Here is a 17268-nt window from a genome sequence, read left to right as displayed (position 1 = left end):
TTCCAGTGCCTGGGGCAGTAAAGGTCCTTATTTGATATGTGATGTGGCTGCGGTAATGTCATTTCTCCCGCTGAGGTTATTGTGTTGTACTGTGAGTTGACGTGTCCACCAGCACTGGCTTCTTTATCTCCTTCCTTTCATTGGAAAGGTCACTACTGCATGTTCCATCTATCTATCTATTTGTCTATCTAGAGTTTAGGGTGTTTTTAAGAGATTGCAAATATTTCAACTTTTAGTAAAAGGACTCTGTGGTTGAAATAGGCTTTTAATAGTCGCTTAGCAACAAGAGCCAGGATCAGGTTGTAAGCAGAGGTGCCTGGTGGGACCCATGGGTACAGGGCTGACCTGTAACACAGTTAGCCTGGATAATTCACTTACTGACCTGCACGCTGCTGTTTGCCTTTGTGTGTGTGTGTGTGTGTGTGTGTGTGTGTGTGTGTGTGACAGTGGAGACGTTACAGACGCTGGTGAACGGCAGCCTGGGCGGGGCGATGGCCAGCGTCCAGGAGGGAGGAGGAGGCACGGGGCCGGTGTGTTTGCCCCGTCGGGCCGAGACCTTCGGAGGCTTCGACAGCCACCAGATGAGCAGCAGTAAGAGTAAGTCTGCTGCTGCGGCTGCTTATTTTTATTTTTCCATGGAAAGAATGTGCAGGCCGGCCTAGTGGCTAGGCCAGGTCACAGCTCTGAACCCCGCACCGGCTACTGTGTGCCCATCAACAGCCAAATTCACTCATCTTCCCTATTGAAGTGTCCTTAAGCAAGACGCTGAACCCCTGCCTGCTCACTCAGTGTAAGTGTGGATAAGAGCATCAGCTAAAAGACTAAAGTGTAAATGTTAATGTGCGCTGTGGTAGTTTCCTGACAGCGCTGTGAGCTTAGCACAGCTTGAGAAGTACAACTATTTCAACTTCTACTAAAACAGTGCTGCGCTTCAAACGGATCTTCAGTCGTCTCATAGCAACCGCAGGAGCCACGCCTAGCGCTTCCCACAATGCCTCTATTTAGCACCGCTAGATAAAACAGAGGAGACTGGTGGAGACCGGGGCTTAGACAGCCGAGCTGAAGCCTCCTGTGGGAAATGTGGCCTGGGGCAACACTTCTGAACCGGTGGCTTACAAGCTGAGAGTGGGACTGTACTGATGGCGCCTCAGATGCACCACAGGGCCATGAGAGGTCCAGACTTCTACATCAGTAGCAGTACTGAAGAAGTGCCTGGCTAACTGATATGAAAAATGGCACTGTACTAGAGAGTTTTTCCCAGTACAGTTAAAAAAAACATGATTATTTCCACACAAATTACATTTTTTCTTACATTCTACCAGAAAGTCATGCTCCTGATGATTTTAGGTTTTCATGTATTCTGTTCACATGACTCTACTGTTTGCTGTTGGCCTGCCAGAACAAGGGGATTCAGTGTGTTATTATTCCATCTTCAGTGATTTGACTGATATGTTCACTGCACATAATGCACTTTGGAATGAAATGGTCCTAAACCTGTCAAAAGAAACTTCCCATCCTTAATTTCTGATTGTGTGCAGGCTTCCTACCACTTACTATACTGCCATCAATTTAGCCCTAGTCACATAAATAAGACTGAGCCTGGAAATAAAATCTAATAAAATACCCAAGAAGTAACTGCTGCAGCATTTCATTAATCTGAACAACCTCAATGCCCAAGTGGATTGGATTAGGTTCTACTGTACTGTGAATTGGCAATTATGAAAAATATATCTAGAGTAAATACAGTATGTTCACAATGTGAAGTCTGTGTTGTTGTGATGTTTGCTATATAGGTGGGAATAGTTAATTGGTTTAGCCAGTTCCCTGCTCCATGGTTTACCCCTATTAACACTATATAATTTGTCTTGTACAACTATTCTGGTTGTTTGTAGTTGGTTGTACTTCCAGTATAAGTCAAACTGTAACCATGTATTTCTCTGTGTCAGCCATATTCCTCTGTTTGTCAAAATTTCACTGTCTCAATCTTGGCCAGCATTGGTCTTCACTCTTACACTGATAATAGGGATGTTTTGGAGGGTAAACACATCTAAACCCCATTTGCTAGATAGAGTTTACCACCTTTTTTTTTTTTAATTTGTGGTATTTTATTACTTTGCAAGAGATTATAGATTGCACATTTTTATCTTAATTTAAAGGCAAGGATTTCAGCACACGTGAATGCATGATATGAATAGAAACATCCATATTTTGTAGCCCTATTCTCATATCTGTAGTAAGCCTGTTCTTGTAGGAGTGTGGATTCTCTGCCGTCTTGCTCATCTATTCTCCTGCGCTCTTCCTTCATGTCAGATGGAGACAAAGACGAGAGCGAGGACACGGCGGGAGATCTGCGCAGGACGGAGTCTGACAGCGTTTTAAAGAAGGTCAGCATCTCAACAGCCAATTATTCTCAACTGTGAAGCCGCTACGCCTCCTCGAGGACCCGGGGCCATGTGTGGGGGTGCACTCGTCCTCCAACATAAACAATACCATTAAGATGAATTTAGCCGCTTCTCTCCCTCCAGTGAATTAGCTCCTTGATTCTTCCTGCCAGGTCCCGTTGCTAATGGCGACCATCGGTTGTGTAAGAATCCAGTAGCGGATGAAAATAGATGGGACGCCGTTAGGTGCTGTTACTGTGGCTCTGCACTGGGCGGTAGCCATTGTAGTCTTCCTTCATGCATTTATCCTGCATTAGTGCAGCAGACGGTCCTTTCTTGAGTGTTTCAGTAGAACCAAACTAGCATATTGCGAAACAAAATGATTCTGTCTCTTAACCATCTAGTCACCAAGCCAGTCCGTGTATCTTCCAACAGCTGAAACAAAAGCAGCACTTGGTTTTTCTTTCCTCTTTGGGATATGGAGCCAAAGTGCAGCAGTAGTTCAGCAGTAAAAAGAGGGAGCATGTGACAGTGTGTAGAAGCCAGTGTAGAAACTCACTGTACACATCCTGTATGTGAGTGCACGTATACCTTGTGTGTGTGCCCAGAAACACATTTGTACATTATATCTGATTTGCGAAAACGTGCACATTCACACACACTCATACAGTACATGCATATCCACATGCATGCAATCATACCCAGACACAGTTAGAATTTCCCACACACACACACACACACACATATATAGTTATAATCACACACACAGATATGCATGCACACACATGCACAGTAATGAACACATGCACATGCTGTACACAGTATGTCACGTACACACACACACAGAGACACGATGCACACACGCTGTTCTCGGCTGTGGTCACAGTTACAGCGTGTGTGTGTCTGTTCTGTGCAGGGAGGAAACGCCAACCTGCTGCTGCTGCTGAAGAGGAACAGTGAGGTAAGACTTTCTCAGCCAATCAGAGCCACTGTTTACCAGGATACTGTCAAAACTCTGTGTGAAAATGTGTCTGTAACTTACTGTAACTAGCTGAACTTGGACATATGATGATAACAATTTCTATAGGACTATTCACATCACAGCACAAAGTGCTTTACAAAGGAGCAAAAACAAAATGGATGAAAATGACAGCCTACGCAAGGTAGGAAATGTGAAGTAAACCTTATAAAGAAGTCACAAACAATCAATTAAAGACCATTATTTGAAAGCAAGTCTATAAAAATGAGTTTTAAGAAATGATTTGAAAAGATGATACACATTTGAGATTAGATGTGACTAGCTTCAACTTTAACGATCCGTCTGGGGAAATTAGGTCATTGTAGCAAGTGGAATAGCATATATCAAACAAATAGAGCAAAAAACATTTTTTATATATTACATTTACTATAAACATGCAACTGACAATTTCAGCACTAGAACATGTTCAGTAGAAATATATGAAATGAAAGGTCTAGGTAAGATATGGATTACAGTATTAAGAGGGTATGCAACATAGCAGCAGTAAACTTATTACTTAATTATTCTGGATTGTAGTCATAAAATCACACAATGAATAGCCTACAAAATCCACTTACAGCTAAAAAAAAAAATACATACATACATAAACAACTAACAGCTTCAGAAACATTTTAAGCTAATGACTAGCTCCTACACACTGTCAGTCCACATGACCAGAGATCAGTCAATCAATTTGATTGTAATCAATCAATGAATTTGGTACAGTATTTCAACTTTTGTCTGTGGAAATTCAAATTATTTGACATTACACGTCCGTGTTTAAAAGTGCACCATGGGGCATTTCTGAACATCGAGTGGCCGCCTCTGTCACACCCCGGAGATATTGTTAGGCTTAGTGTTTCTCAAAATGAAGACCACATTTCTCATAAAGCCCTGTTGCTTCCTGCCACAAAGAGGATGTGATGACTTGTCCTCCCTCCCCCTCCCTGGTGTATTTCACTTACTGAAGAGGATAATTGTGTTGGAAGTGATTTTTCTATCAGCCTTTTACTTCTTCCACCATCTGCCATTGCCAGAGATTCTTTTAAACTCTTAAAAGCTTTAACTCTGTTGGTGCTGAAAGAACAGCACCCTCTTCCTGTTTTTTGCCATAAAGCGATCTCCATTGTGCTGGAAAGCAGTGTAGATGATTTGTCGATGTTAAAATGCTACATGGTACACCTTTACGTTTGCTAAATACATTTTAACAGAAGTGAAAAAATTAATATGAATTCAACAAACTGGACTGTTTTGACCAGTCTGGTGCCGTGAACGGTTGGCCAGAAAGATTTCAGCCCTCTTTCTGTCAGCCAGGCAAGAGTAGTAGACAAGAGCGCCTGGAGGTTAAGCGGCAAAATTCAGTGAGTCGAGTCGAAGACCAAAATATGTTAGTCCATTGATGAAGTTTGCCTGAGTACAAAACAGTATTACTGTAGGCCTACACAAGGATCATTTCAGTTTTATACACAACAACTATTGGTTAAACAGTGATTTAAGCTTGAAAAGACCAAATACTGTTTTAATACTCTTTATAAGCTTGCTGTTACCTCTATGTATCAGGTGTACATGCAGTTATTTACACATAACATTTTCCCAATTGGGGAAAATCCCAAATGCCTCCTTGCTCCAATATATTACAAATATCACTCCACTATCAGAGAGACAAGAGAAGATTGGGTAGCATGTTCCTTTACTGTGGACCTTTTCAACACACTAAGTAAGTTGACTCAATACTTTCCAAGTCAAACAAACACTTGATGACCCCAGCTCCATAGCTGCTGTCACCACTGCCCTTCCCTAAGCTCCAAGCCAGGTCTCTATCTCGGCATTCCAATTAAATAGCACAGGGATAGTTACAGCGGATGCTGTGGAGTAGAAAATACAAGCTAGGGCTTTCAGTACAAAATGATTTTTCATTGGTAATAATACAAAAAGATCACCTGCCAGAGAGGCTGGTAGAATCCGGGTCTTCATTTCCCCCAATCTGTCATACTGACTGTTATGGAGTCTCTAATTTATACTTGATGCTACAATACTATCTGCAGCCATTATATAAATGCCATTTTGTGCCCTTCCCACTAAGTATTATGTAGACCATTTTGTGTCTTGGTAAACATTTGGTGACAACTGAAAGTACCCTGGCCTCTAAACATGCTGTTGTCTTTGTGTTTCTCATAGTCGTGTCACTGCAAGCTGCAATCTGGCAGTTTATTGTTGCCTTGCTTATTGGCAGACGTGCATATGGAGTACATGACTTAAGCCTTCTAAATTGTTTGGGTCCCCTGGTAAATTAGGGTTATATCAAATCCACCATGTAGCACTTAATTAAACAAAAATGTCAGCTTTTAAAATTAATCACTACTGCCTCCCACTGCCTATTTTAACAAGATGAAAGGATGTCAAGCGAACCAATAAGCAAGGCGACATCAAACTGCCAGGTTTCGACATGCAGTTTGACAGGATATTCTCTCCCATATAAAAATAGGAACAAAACAGCACGTTAGAGGTTTTAAAAGATGCTCAGCGGTGTGTCTTGTTCTACAGCAGGTCCTCCACAGCGTCTCCAATCTCCACCTCCTGCTCAGCACTCTGCAGGTAAGGAGGCTTCGCCCTGAGGAGATACGCTACAGCATATCCTATTAGGCTACGTTCACACTACAGGCCTTCATGCTCAATTCTGAGTTGCTGCTCATATATGCTTTTATTTGGATGATTGTTCATATCTATTCTAGGCTGCAACCCATATTGGATACCTATATGAACTGACAGCGATGTCGAAAAGAGTTAATAATAAGAGTCAATAACAAAAGACGTCAGATCTCTTTTTGTACCGATGCTTCTCCCCCTTGTTTCAAACACTTTTTGGTTTCGCCACCTTTCAGTTTTGACTCAATGTAGGAATCTCCCCAAATACCAGTCAAGTCAGCTACTTCACTTTCTTTCCATTGCCTTCATGCTAATGCTAACTCAGCCATGACAGTTGTCTCAAGTGAATGACATAAGATTTACTTGTGTCATGACAACGCTGACAAATTCTGATTTGCGCTTTCAGATGTAGGTTGCATGCTTTTAGATCCGATTGTGTACCACATAATCACGTGGTCCAGATCAGAATTGGGTTAGGGTTAGCAAACAGAGAAAAAAGAAGAATGTCTGGAACAGCTTACACAATACCATATAATACCAACATGCAATCTGTCTGCCTGATCTAATCTATGTGGTCTGTGGCTCTGGTTCCGTCTGTCCCAGGCGGTGGTGGTTCAGCAGGACAGCTTCATCGAGGACCAGCGGCAGGCCCTGTCCGAGCGCCCCCCCTCCTCCTCCTCCTCGTCCTGCACCTCTCTGACGCGGCCGTCCTCGCGGCCCAGCTCTCTGATCGAGCAGGAGAAGCAGCGCAGCCTGGAGAAGCAGCGGCAGGAGCTGGCCTCCCTGCAGAGGCAGCAGTCGGCCCACGCCGAGGAGAGGAGGCGCAGGGAGAAGGACTGGGAGCAGAGGGAGCAGCAGCTGACCGACAGGGAGGTGCTGCTGCGTGTGCAGGTAACCGTGCGTCCGCTTCCGCCGGTTCACTTTATCACTGATGCGGTTTTATGCAGCAATAATGCCTCGTATCTGTGCTGGGGTCGGGCAAATGGACAAATGCATCGGGGGTAAGCGGTGGGAATTCCCTTGCCAATTATTTGCCTTTGCATTTGGTCATTTAAAATGAAGACACCCAGGGATTCCCGCAGCGCTTTATAGTGAGGGCAGGTCACCTTGACAAAAGAAATTACTGTAAAACTTAAACTCTGCAAAATTGTGCTAGGCTGCTGAGACATTGCAGTGGTGTTAGATAGGGTTAGGGTTTGTTTAAAGCTAGCATGCTAAGCTGGCTGACAGCAGGGCTTCAAAATAATGAACACATCTCACGCATCTCAAGTTTCAGCACTAACTAGCGAACTGACAAACTAAATAACTAGATGTCTAGGGGTTAGCGTTAGCACACCTAAACCCAGGCCAGTGGAGACAAGGCAGCAAATCAGTTAATTATTGGTAATTATGTATATAGTATGGTCCAGTTTGATGATGATGGAGAATGATGCAGTGAGAGTTTACAAAGTGCTTTACAGAAAAGCATGAAAACATGAATAGTAGAATGTGTAAGGAGGGGACAAAAATGGGAAACATATTCAGAAAAAAATGTAAGAGAATAATCATAAGTGGGCTAAATAAATAAATAAATACTGCTTTTCAATTTTTGCATCTAGAATGTGATATCACGTATCCGCTCCCCAAACTAATGTACTGATGGAAATACTCTGCAAGAGCTGATTGTTGGACTGAGCATTTTTTTTAAATTTAAATTTAAACTATCAAATCAATCAACTAATCAACCGGCCAATCACTGCAGGAGGAGGAGATGTCGAGTAGGCGCAAAGACTTGGATGAGGAGAAACAGGAGCTGCAGAGTAAGAAGGAGGAGTACCAGAGAGACCTGGAGAGGCTGAGAGACGCCCAGAGGAAGATGGAGAGAGACAGGGTGGCAGTGCAGCGGCAGCTGGACAAGATGGAGGACCTCCGTCTGGCTGAGGTGAGGAGGGACACCTTCATCATCATCATAATAACGATAATATGATTTCCTCTATTGCTCCCTGTGGGGGAATTCTCTTTTCTCTTGGCCTCCTCCGCAGGGAGGTCAGAGGTCAGGCTCAGCTACAGAGCAGCAGGAGCTGGAGCTGGTAGGGATTCAGTGTCTGGCTCAAGAACACAGCAGGGTGGCTGCTTGCTGACAAGTGGGCTTTAAACCTGGGTCCTCTTGAAAGTGAATAAAAAAAAAACTCAGGAGCAATGCTATATAGCGATTCAAGCTGTAGAGTTACTCTATGTTTGCGGAATGAATTTCAAGGCTTTCGTGCTAGTTTAACTACATGCAACATCTCTTTTTGGTAATATGTTTTGTGACATTTTAGAAACTGTAAGGATATTTTGGGATATTTTTTTCTTTAAATGTGTGAATTTTGGATTTATTTATTTATTTTTGCTTTTTCCAATATATAAGCATAGAGGAAATGCAATAAAAAAAAAAATGAAGTATGTAACATGGATGACTGTTAATTGTCCGTAATTGTGGCATATTTTTTACACGGCTTTTCTTGGGGAGCGGGCTTTATTCACGCATGCACACAACACTCCCCAGCTATTGTCAGAGATCTGGCCTCCATTTGAGATCCAGTCTTTACTGGTATTGGTCGTATTGGTATTGGTAGGTTTACCATATGTACACATGTGTTTATACAGTATGTCTAGGCGACTAGACGTGCATTGTAAGATAACTAAGGACCTTTGAAATATATTCACTTTACATATGTAGATAACGGATGCCCTCTTGCATCTGTCTAATTCTTCTCCTCCACCCCCCTCCTCCTCCCAGAGGACGCCCTCCAGTACGTCGGACGATTCCCAGTTCCCCGGTAGCTCCCAGTCACTGGAGCTAGACGCGCCGGAGCTCTCCTCCTCGCTGGCCAGGCTGCAGACCCAGCAGGCCAAGCCCAAGAAGAGCCTGAACCCCTTCACCTCGTCCTCCGTCAACCCCGGCCTGAAGGCCGGCGACGCTCCCAACCAGATCCCCAACTCCCTGCTGCAGCTGGCCAAGAACAAGGGCAAAGACAGGAAGGAGAAGAAGAAGAAGGGCAAAGGGGGGAGCACAAAGACAGCAGGTACAGAACGGTGGGAGGGAGGGATGCATTTACTTTTAGCTTACTTATGCACTGTGTCTTCCAATGAGTCAGAAAGTAAACTTTGGTTATTATATTGTCATTCTAACCAATGTGCTGCTATGGAAGGATGTATGGATAGATATGCATAGCTAAATGGATGGAGTGAAGGAGGGAGGAAGTGATTGGTAGAGGATGAAGAGATGGATGGGTAGAAGGATGAATAGGCCAGATGATCTCAAATTGTCCTCAGAAAGAAAATTTAAACCCATGTTTGAGCCCAAAATTTAAACCCATGTTGAATATTATGAAGCCCCACTGCGTTTCCAGTTGCAGTGCATGCTGGGTAGACTAACCCACTGTAGGTAAAGGATCATATATGATCTGACCTGGACAGAGTTTATGATGAGGAATATGAAATAGTACTGTATAATAATATATACTGTGTATATACAGTATAGTGTTTCTGGTTTAGTCCTGTTTTTGGAAAGGTAGCAGTAACTCTCTCTGCATTTACAAATCCACTCTTTCAGCAACATGTCAGACACATAAATATGGTACATACTAATATGCAATACATGCATGAATATGAAAGCATGAATACATACTTAAATATCAAAGCATGGCTATGATATTAGCAGCCTGACCAAGGAGGTTACATGCATTTAGGTGCCCAATGTTTAATCTCTGGGTTAAATGTCTTTTTCCTGTGATACGGTGAATATTAACAGTCTGTAATGTTTTTACAATAATTAATCAAACCCCTCTCCTCTCCTCTCCTCAGACCCCCAGCACCTCCCGGAGCCTCCTCTAGATGGGCAGATCTTCTTCTGCTGAGAGGAGCGGCGTCTCCTCTTCCTCATCATTGCACCACACCGTCCTGACAACCAGACGAATGTACAATCAAGCCCTCCTCCACCCTCAAAGTCACAATGAAAAGAAAATGGACTTTTTCACCCTGTTAGCTAATTGTCCATATCATAACGCACACCTATTTAACAATACATGCCAAGAAAATTACAAAAATGTTATTTTGTTTGGGGGTTTTTTATATCAAAATTCCATTACTTTTACTTTCTGGAAAACAACACGGTATGGCGGTGCATTTTTGGGCGTTGTGGCATGTTTTAACCTTGAATTATGAGCAAGATGCCATCGAAATGCCGTTTCCATGTGACTTTAACGCTGCGGTTCACATATCACACACACACACACACACACACACACACACATCCAAATGCCACTAGGAAACTGACATGAATGCCAACAGGCTCCATATGTGATGATCAGTCTGGAACCTCCTGACTGAGCTCCAACATTGACACTTGATAGAAGACTGAAGACACATAGAGGAATATTTGACTCGACAGAGGTGAAACCAGACTCAACCATCTCTCTTAGCAACAGTCTTTGATTCAATAAGTAGTTGTTCCATTCCAAAATGCTACTGTGTGTATCCACTTTGAGAGAAAATTGTTGCCTGATGTTCATGTCTCAATATTTGAACAGCACATGTGATTACACCCACTAAATTTGCCTCCCGTTTGGAAGCAAGATGGAATTGTTAACATGATGACTTCAGTAATCTTCTATAATCACTTTTACTTTTCATGCCAGCAGTCATGTTACTTGGCTGGGTTTTTAATTTATTCAAATTATGGATATCTCATTTTGGAGTGAAACTCTTCAGATGTGTATGTGTGTTTTCCAGACCCAACAGTAATGAAGGGATTGAGACATCTCTTCCTGTGTCTAATGGTTCCATTCAGACTCCGTTCGGTGTGTTTTAGAGCTGTGGAGGGATATTAGTTTGATCCTCGCTTTATCTGCCTCTCAATAGGCTTTTATGCGCTCCTCATCTTTCATCTGAGGGGTGACGAGCGGGGCTTCCTTCGTGTTTTTAATTGCATCTCACCCTGCAGGTAGCATACTAATGGCTTGTGTCTGTTAAGAGGAGTTCAACTTCCTCATTCAACCTCCCTCTTTCATTTGTGATAATGGACTCGGTAGATGCACGCCGCCGATGGTTTTAACGAACAGAGGCCGTTCATTTAGAGACAAAGCAGCTGGTAAGAGCGAACGGGAAAGGAAATTAAGAAATGAACTAAAACTACAATGTGGAAAGATCGGGCCGTTCGGTGCATCTGGAACCCAAACCAATGGAAGAGACGATGGTCTGTTTTCTGTTCTGGCATTTAAAGAACAGCTTGCTCTGCGGTGATTACCTGATCATTTCAAACCAATCAACAACGTTCATTAATCAACGTTGTTAAGCGCTTCGGTCATTATATTCGGGTGCGTTTTAGTTATCAATATCAAATATCAATCAGGTGGCTCTTTATAATCTGTGGAGTGACTTTTCAAATGAGAACCTTGACGCTCATGAAAAGCAACAACAATCCAAAGCGAGATTGTTCCTAATGTGTTGATTCACATAAAAAGATACTGCAGTTTCTTTTCCTAACGATTACAAGATTAGCTTGTACGTAATCAATGTAGGGTGATATATCCAGATTTTTGGGCTTATATTTTAGCCTAAACATTTTAGCCCATTGTTTTTTTGGCCAGATTTACTACCTGCTGGACAGGTAGGGATTAAAATCGGAGCAAGTTTAAAATAAAAAAGCCTCTTTTTCTCCTCGGTCGGTTACACAAAGCCAATAGTGAATTGCAGAGCGGCGTCACTGAACCGCTCCCTCTCACTGCCTCTTTTATCCTTCCTTGTGTTTGTTTGACCCCCTCTAAGTGCTGTTTGTTAACTCGTCGTCTATGTTGAGAATTTCACTTCATGTCTTGGCTGGTTTGTTATAGTGTGTCTTCTAAGAGGCTTACAGGGCCAGCCAATTAGTTGCTTCATGTCTTTTGTTTATGGCTTTGGTGTAATCCTGTCAAAGACACAGAGGGGAGAGGGGCTTTTTTCTTTTTCTCTTTTGTGGTGTGTTCTGACCACTAGGGGGCACTGCACCTATGACTAAATCACTTCCCTCACACAACAACAACAACCTGAAACTCAAGAAACTATTTTATTTTATTTTTTTCATTTTTTTCCTCAGTTCCCGCTGTGAGGAATTGACATATTTTCCTCAGCAGGTCATTGCCATAGAGACATAATGTGATGAGTGGGGGCTCTCGCGCTGAGGAACTGACATTTTCCCTATGGCATTTGTAATTGGCTGCAGAAACAAATAAGTTGTCAGGAGATTGTAATTGGTTATTCAATGACACCAGTCGGCAACAGCTTTAATATGAGAAAGGCCTAAGATTTGAGGGAGCGACCGGGCAGACGCACACACAAACCTCTCTCTGCAAGGGACAATCAGCAGGTGCAAGTCAAGAAAATGCCCCCCACCCCCCTTCTCCCCAATGATGATAGCCTGTACATGAGATAAGCGTATCCACCAGGTAAAATAAAACCTTGCGTAGCCTTAATTCTATCGATACGATGCACTAGAGTAGAACCCAGCATCTTCTCAGGAGAGAGAGAATAGCTTTTATACCTCTGATTTGAAACGAAGGAATTGTTTGTACTATTAAAAAAAATGGTACAGAATTGTTTTCCATACTGAACAATGTAAAAAAAAAAGGGCAAAAACAAATATGTAAATATGATTTATGTATAAAAACAAAATCAAATGTAAAAACTTTAATTATTTGTTTGATTTGTGATTTATTGCAACATTTTGTAAGAATGCTTTATTTATGTTTTATTCTCACCCTCTGGGTGATATACAACGTAAAGTCATATTTCTCTCATAATAAAAAAAAATGATTATGGACATTTTGGGAGTCGTTGGTTTGGTCCCTGTTGTTACAGTTCGTGTCATGTTTCCTGTGTGATCCCTGCACTGTGATTGGTGCAATTTTACCTTTGGTTCCTCACCTTTTTCTCTTCTGCTTTGAATGCTTTAGCACAATAAAAACATTCATTCTTAACATTAAAACCACTTTTTTTTTTGTCATTTTCGAGGGAAATATCACTAAATGATACTGTTGGTTTAGTTTCCCGTTTCCTCTGGCGGTGGCGGTGGTGGAAGTGTTGTTGCTGTGTCGGTGCACCGCTGCTGAAAGAAGCCAGTGGAAACACTGTCAATTATGTTGCAGGAATGACAGCGGTGAAGGCATACAGCAGCATTCATACTTCATGATAAATAAAGAACCTGCTGCTTTAATTCCCCCATGCTCTCTACACTGCAGACAGTCAGCCAGACAGTTCTGCCTCTGGAAACATTTCCCCTTCCTTTGGCTTTAACATGTTTAGTAGTACTGTATGATCTAGTCGTGATCGTCATCGTCATCATCATCGTCATCATCATCTGTCTAACCCTAACTCATTGTCTGAGCCATAGGATCAGTCTCCAGCAAAGTATTTCCCAATTCAACTCAATGCAATTCAGGTCAATTAAACGCTTTATGGTCCTGTAAGGAATGTTTTGTTTGCAAAAGAAAGCATTATAATAAAAACGTAATAAAAAGCGCAATTAAAAACACATAACAAATCAACAAGCCATACAGTCAGACATCAGTTGATCAGAGCAGGCGGGGAGGCAGCAGCTCGATGTAGTGCAGTACAAAAAAATCAAAAACTGTAAATGTTTTATCTCCTTCCAGATGATTCCTGCCGAACCGCGGTTGTGACGTTTTAAATTGGCGGCCCGGACGCCCTCATCCTCATCCGTGACAACCAGAAGGGTTGTCATGGCGACGGGGGATGCTGAGGCACATGGGACAGTCGGCTGTTTCAAAGCAGCATTATGAGAGGGGAGAAGAGCGAGAGACGGAGAGAAACGGAAAGGAGAGGGGGGGATCATGACTATATCGTTTTTCCAAATGCAAAACTACAGTATAGTCCAGGAGGGAAAACAAAGGCAGTCAATTTAAAGCACCAACACTTTCCAATAAATCGATCTTCCATAGTATGAACAGCTGCTTCAAACTCAGGAAGAGGCAGAAGTCTCTCTGCAGATAATTCCATCCAGAGAGGTCAGAGGTCACTGTGAGTTTCTTGTTTTTTTCTGTCTGAACCGCACAGACACTCAGCAGAAATGAATCTAACTGGCAGTGCTGGAGCAGCTATTTTGAAAGTCTAGTTTCACAAGCTACCAGTTATTTCACATCAGAAGAAGTTGAACCACAGCAAGGCTACCCTCAAGAGAAATAGAGTTTTGTTAAGTTATTTAGAAAAGTTCATAATATAATACAAAATCAGTGCAAAAATACCACTGTTTGGGATATTTATTTGTATCTGTTTCCAATGGCCACACTCCGACAGCTGCTGAGTCTGCACCAAATAACCCTATCTGTCTTCATTACCGGAAGAAGTGCAAGCAATGTTTACTTTCTGATGGATTTAATGTCCATCACTGATCTAGGATGCCACCGAGCAGACTGTTGTACTGGGATCCATATTACTGAGGCATAATAATGGTCAACTAGTAGGGAAGCTTTCCCAGTTTGGACACACTGCTGTCCAAACAACAGCAGAGGGGGGAGGCCGACTCTGACACTGATTCCCAGTAGGAGAGTGAGAGGAGACTGGGAGGAGAGGAGGAGGGAAGAGAGAGAGACAGTTGACAGTGAATGAACTCCACAAGGCGGCAAACTGTTTGTAAGGTTGTAAATCAGTGCTAGTTGACAGTAAGAAGCTTTTTTCACCTTCCTCATCAAATCATCCGTTTAAAGATGTTACATACTGTACGGTAGTAGCCATTGTAGAAGTTCCCCTTGATGCATCTATCCTGTATTAGTGCAGGATACAATTCTTTCTGTAAAGTTATATAGAACCATATTAGTATATTTGAAAACAACATTTTCAGGTCTCTTACCCAGCCAGTTACCAGACCTTTCCTAGTACAGAGCATCCAACGGCTGAAAAAAGAGCTCAGCTGGGTTTTTATAAAGCACTCCTGGGGATGGAGCCATGAATGCAGTAAAAAGGGACTGGAAGGGCCCCTATTATAGGATTTTCTCTGAAAATAGTTACAATTTGATTTTGTTTGAGTGACTGACACCACATCACAGCTGGACTTGATCCTGATTGGCTCCTTCACTAAAGAATTACTTAAATTCTTCCAATCTGGCCAATTTGCAGCATTTGAGCTGCACATTTAATTAGACAAGCTGCTGTTGTCAGCCAATCACGGGCCAGTGTTGTGACTGTTGTGAGTCTTCAAATTCATTCAGTTGAACTAAAATTCAATTCAACTTTTACCTAAAGTACATTTTTTTGCCAAACATCATGAAGAACATCATTATTATTATCCTGAGCCATAGTGTATCTGAAAACAAAATCAGGACCATTCATTTAACCAGCTAGTCTGACTGACATTAAAAAAAAAAAATAAATTCAAGGGAGACCTGGCCAAGAAAGCAGCATCATGACCAACATAAAAGTTGCAGACAAACAACATAAAGTCACATAAGAAGCAAGTGCAAAGTCATCATTTGCTACATAAGCTCCCAAAAGACAGTAGCCCAGCAGTGCAGTGGGTTGCAGGATAATTTATGGATATAACAAAATTGTTATTAATCTCTGTGGTAGATGCCATTTTCATATAATATAATGAAGACACCAGTAATTAACCAGTAAAATAGCCAGAAAGGGGTCAAAGGTTACTACTCGCATGTTTATGCCTGCAAAAGTAAAAATCACAAGTAGACAGTAGTTCGTTTTTTGGTGGCTGAGAACCAGAAAGTCTTTGGTTTGAATCCCTGGATCTGCTGTGAAAAATCTGAATGGGGAAAGTAAGTGAAATTACTCATTCATTCCAGAGACAGGTGGACTGGCGACTGCCCACAGGTGTGAGTGTGAGTGATCGTCTGTCTCTCCGTGTTCGCCCTGTGATGGATTGGCGACCTGCCCATGGGTGTCTCCCTGCCTCCCCCCCAATGCATGCTGGGATACACTCCAGCCTCCCGTGACCCTGAATAGGAATAAGAGGGTAAAGACAATGACTGAATAGATGAATACATGAATGAATAAAAGTCGCTGAGTAGCGCTCTCGCTTTGCATTTTCAGGAGTCGCGAGACGGAAAGTTCAAGAACCGAGAACAGAAGTTCAGGATCGGCGGCCAAGCCCTTCTAACTGTTCTACACAGCTGCGACGAGCCGGAGTGCATATTCTCCCGGCGCATATTTACAGAATGCTGAGCAGATATTATTCCAGTGCTGCTGGAGGTGTGAAGGAAAGCGTGGCTGTGTACAGTGGCTCTACTGCGGCTGCGGCGGGGATGGAGGGCGGGGCCGGACGCTGCCAGGTCCTCCATCTTGCTCAGAGACGTGAGGATGATTTAGGGGGCCTGTCTTCACCGGGGTGTCGAGAGAGGGAGCGGGGCCGAGCAATCCTATTACTCCTCAATGACCCTGCCTTATTACACACACACACACATACACACAAACATGCATGCACACACACATACTCCCCGCCGCTAGAAGGCTCACGCAGTCTTCGGTAAGCCAACTCCACCCTTAAAAAACACTCTGCGCTTTATTCAAAAGCCACGTGGGACGGCTACAATGTGGGGACCCCATGTAATTAAAGAATAACCTTGTGAAACTCATTCACACGGGATGATGACATGCGCTGAAATCACTGGTGCCCCAGACGCAGTTGTATCAGGTCAAGACTGTAGCCTCAAAGAACAAGCACGCCACTTGATACCGGGCGTTTGGTTTAAACATGATGTGAAAAATTATATTTCCATGAGGTCATGAGGTCACGTCCTGAATTAGCAAGGCACAATTTGAATTTTGCACTGAAAATGCATTCAAAAGTTTCCTTTATAGATTCTACTACTGCTGCCATTTCTCAGGACAGGAGGAAATTGTGTGTCTGGAAGAAGAAGACGAAGAAATTGCACACCAAAAATACATTCAGGCTGAAATGACCTTAAGTTTGATTAGTATTATCAGGGGAGCTCTGTCTTCACCAAAATACGGATGGTAATTTGCGCTGGACTTTTTACTTTACAAATTACAGTCATGGCAGAAAAAAATAGTTTTTCCGCAGTTATTACAAATCACTTCACATCTCCAGGTAATATTAGTCTTGTGCAAATAGGGCCTCAGTCTCTCTTCACCAGCTCCTGGTAAATGCACGTATTGATTATGAAGTCCTTCTAACTTACAAGTCATTACATGGCCTTGTGCCTCAACAAATCACAGATTCACTTAAGCATACTG

The 17268-nt window shown here is 42.6% G+C and overlaps 1 protein-coding gene across 4 annotated transcripts in view; it reads left to right on the top strand.

Annotated features, from left to right (window-relative positions):
- The window catches only part of LOC139650483 (A-kinase anchor protein 13-like), a 109396-nt gene extending 96409 nt beyond the window's left edge, over positions 1–12987 (top strand). For 3 of the 4 annotated variants that reach the window (XM_071527171.1, XM_071527170.1, XM_071527168.1), the window contains 8 exons: positions 448–597; positions 2311–2384; positions 3298–3342; positions 5944–5994; positions 6649–6936; positions 7787–7966; positions 8807–9092; positions 9874–12987. In XM_071527171.1, the coding sequence (XP_071383272.1) occupies positions 448–597; positions 2311–2384; positions 3298–3342; positions 5944–5994; positions 6649–6936; positions 7787–7966; positions 8807–9092; positions 9874–9926 (1127 nt within the window). In that variant the 3' untranslated portion in view covers positions 9927–12987. The remainder of the gene's footprint in view (positions 1–447; positions 598–2310; positions 2385–3297; positions 3343–5943; positions 5995–6648; positions 6937–7786; positions 7967–8806; positions 9093–9873) is intronic. The other variant, XM_071527169.1, reaches the window with a different exon arrangement.
- The last annotated feature ends 4281 nt before the right edge of the window (positions 12988–17268 follow it).

Source organism: Centroberyx affinis, unplaced genomic scaffold (assembly GCF_046629955.1).
Source record: "Centroberyx affinis isolate AG114_WGS23_722 - 3 ecotype Tasmania unplaced genomic scaffold, CSIRO-AGI_Caff_v1 ptg001496l_1, whole genome shotgun sequence".
Taxonomy (NCBI): Eukaryota; Metazoa; Chordata; class Actinopteri; order Beryciformes; family Berycidae; genus Centroberyx; species Centroberyx affinis.
Note: the sequence above shows the minus strand (reverse complement) of the source record. Positions and strands in the feature narration are given on the sequence as shown.